A 2,588-nucleotide genomic window follows, 5' to 3' on the forward strand; every position below is an offset into this window, starting at 1 on the left:
ATTTCGAGAGCCCAATTGACACTCATAGTTAAAAGAAATGTGTTTGCCCATCCTACTTTGTGGAATTTCACCACATGCGCTTTTGACCAAAATACCAAATTGAACTCAAGTGAAGCCAACACGCACAACCCCCCCCCCCCCCCACACACACACACACACACACACAAATGTTGATATGAACATAAAAGAGCCGCATGCGGTTCGGGAGTTGCGGCTTGGCCAAACCTGTACTATACAACTTTATTTGTATAAAATTTTCACAACAGCTGTCACACAAACAAAGCGGGAAAAACCGAAGACGTGCGTGTTCCGCCCGCGCTGGATTTATTTGCACCTTTGAAAAGACACCGTATTGCCGCAGATGTGGCAAAGAGTACTTTTGGGCATCTGAGACGGAAGGATGTCCAAAGCATCACGTCACCTGCTCTGGTAGGCATGTTGGTGGGACGTTGAGGTCAACCGCTTTGGGGTTGGCTGAATCTTTGATCGCAGGATGCCACACACTTGAAGACAGAAGCAGAAAAGCAGAGCTAAATGCAAAATGTACTCACCGGTGACTCCAATTTTTTTCCCCCCTGAAGAAACAGCTGGACGGGTGGCCCCGGCTGGCCAGTGGGACTCTTGTTATTCTGACCCTTTTTAGTGCGCGTTTGGGGCAACAACCGTTTTTTGTGGCGCTCTCTTCTGGTTCAAAAGTGCCCTGCATGTGAATTTGCTTTTCCTGCCTTCTGATTGGATGAGCGCCGGTGTGACGCGGTGCCTCTGTCACCGTGGCGGGGGGTATACGTTGGCATCGGAGCGTCTGCCAACGTCTGAGACCGGCTGGCAGTGTATCGGAGGTGTCGAGTGCGGTGCCGCTGGAGCTCACTCACCAGCTGGTGTTAGGGCCACAGAATGAAGGCCAAGGAGAAGAATAGAAAGAGAAACAGAAACTTCTCCTCCAATTGTTTGATTTGTCTCTTCTGAGCTTCGATGAATTCTTTCAGCTCTTTGTTCCTCTAGGACGGACAAATGGAAAGTGGCATTCAAAAGCCAGTAAGCGTGCAAGTAAGTGCCGGGCTGGCTTTGGGCCCTTACCTGTTGCGCGCTGTGCAGCAGATCCATTCTCTCTTGGAGGATGCAAGCGTCGCGCTCCCTCAACTCGCACATCAGGGCTCGCTTCCATTGGTCCACGGCGCTCCTAAGCTCTTCTCTCTGATCCGCCGTCAGCACGTCATTCACGCCAGCGTGGCTGGCTTTTTCGCCGTCCGTGGCGGGGCAGTCCCGCTGCGGTAGCGCCTCGCACAACATGGCCTCCAGCTCCAGGATCCTCTGGGCCGCAATCCTCATCCATCAGTGGTCCGGCGGGAGATTTGAGGGCGGCTTACCTTATGAGCCTGGTCCATGGAACACTTCCTGAAGTCCAACTCTTCATCCAGGTAGCCCTTCTGCTTGCAGAACATATCCTAGCACAGCTCAAGGTCAGAATTGTTGGGGCACATTGCCGGAGTTCCCCTTGGCTGATGTCGCGTGTCTGTCTACCTTCTCACTTTCAATGTCCAACATCTTCTGTTGAAGTGCTGACTTGGTCACTTTGATGTATTCTAACCACTGAGGAAAGGCTGCTGTCACATAAGCAGAATGCGAGAGCGTGCGTGGACGTGCGCGTTACCTTCTCGGCTAGGGTGAGAAGGGTCCTGGCGTGAATCACGACCACCTGCTCCTCGTTGGTGAGATTCTGCAAGAGCCCAAAGGCACAGCGTCAACAAGCTTCTTTCAGCGCAAAGCCTTCCAAAAGTCACATTTGAGCCGCCGAGTCTCGTGGAGTGCGAACATAAGGAGTTCGACATACACTTACGGCGTTATAGCCCAGGATGTCCAGCTTCTTCATCAGATCACTGATGACGATGTCCGGGGGAAAGGCGCAAGGAGCAATGTAAGGTGTTCTGGGACCTCGGGTTAAGGTTAGGGTTGCGAGGGACGCCTTACGTACGCTCACGCCCTCGGCCTCGCAGTAGATCTGCAAAGGGCTGAGGCCGTCTGGGAAACGGACTTGCAGAAACTTCAAGACGGGGGAGCGCCACTCCCTCTCCTGAAAGGCAGAGGCATGCATCCGTCCGTCCGTCCGTCCGTCCGTCACATCTCTGGCCTCAACACGCTTGTGCGAGTCTTCCCACCTCCAGCTCCAGGATGCGGAACTCAAGCAGTTCGTTTTGGTCTCGGATATCCTGGATGTGCTCTTTCAGACGCGCTTCTTCCGCCTCCATCCGCCTGACTTGAAAAGACAGTCAGACCTCATCTGCGGGGCTTCCCGTCGGGTGTGACGCCAAGCGACTCCGCCCAGCGCCTTTCTTTCCGTCACCTTTTCGGCCAACTGCTGATTGCTCTGACGCAGCAGCTGCTTCTCCTCCACCCACTTGACATTCTAGAAGAGACAAACGCGTGGACAGCTTTGGAATGTTGTGTCATTTTCATCCACAAATTCTTTGGTTGACTGGAAAATGACATTTGCTTTTCTCCGCATTTTCCCAGCCACGTTCGGGGGGGGGTTGGTCCAGTAATGCCAGACGAATGAGTGACTGAAGAATGTAGCTATTTTGTCTAAGAAA

General features: G+C 53.0%; 1 protein-coding gene across 1 annotated transcript; it reads right to left on the minus strand.

Annotated features, from left to right (window-relative positions):
- Positions 1-208: 208 nt before the first annotated feature.
- On the minus strand, positions 209-2,246 carry LOC148401239 (janus kinase and microtubule-interacting protein 3-like). The gene is made up of 7 exons (XM_088368802.1): positions 2,157-2,246; positions 1,832-2,071; positions 1,652-1,717; positions 1,522-1,590; positions 1,368-1,445; positions 1,078-1,311; positions 209-998 (listed from the first exon to the last, which is right to left on the minus strand). Exons 1-7 carry the CDS (start codon positions 2,244-2,246, stop codon positions 882-884), a joined length of 894 nt encoding a protein of 297 aa, XP_088224928.1. The 3' UTR covers positions 209-881.
- Between the last annotated feature and the right edge of the window lie 342 nt (positions 2,247-2,588).

Source organism: Syngnathus floridae, chromosome 2 (assembly GCF_059516105.1).
Source record: "Syngnathus floridae isolate MCC-2025c chromosome 2, RoL_Sflo_1.0, whole genome shotgun sequence".
Classification (NCBI taxonomy): domain Eukaryota; kingdom Metazoa; phylum Chordata; class Actinopteri; order Syngnathiformes; family Syngnathidae; genus Syngnathus; species Syngnathus floridae.

Coding starts and splice junctions, on each gene's coding strand:
- LOC148401239 (XM_088368802.1), bottom strand. CDS start 2,246: ATGGAGGCGGAAGAAGCGCGTCTGAAAGAGCACATCCAGGATATCCGA. Junction 1,718..1,831: donor TGGGCTATAACGCCGTAAGT/GTATGTCGAACT, acceptor GGGCTCTTGCAG/AATCTCACCAACGAGGAGCA. Junction 1,446..1,521: donor TGGACATTGAAAGTGAGAAG/GTAGACAGACAC, acceptor GAGCTGTGCTAG/GATATGTTCTGCAAGCAGAA.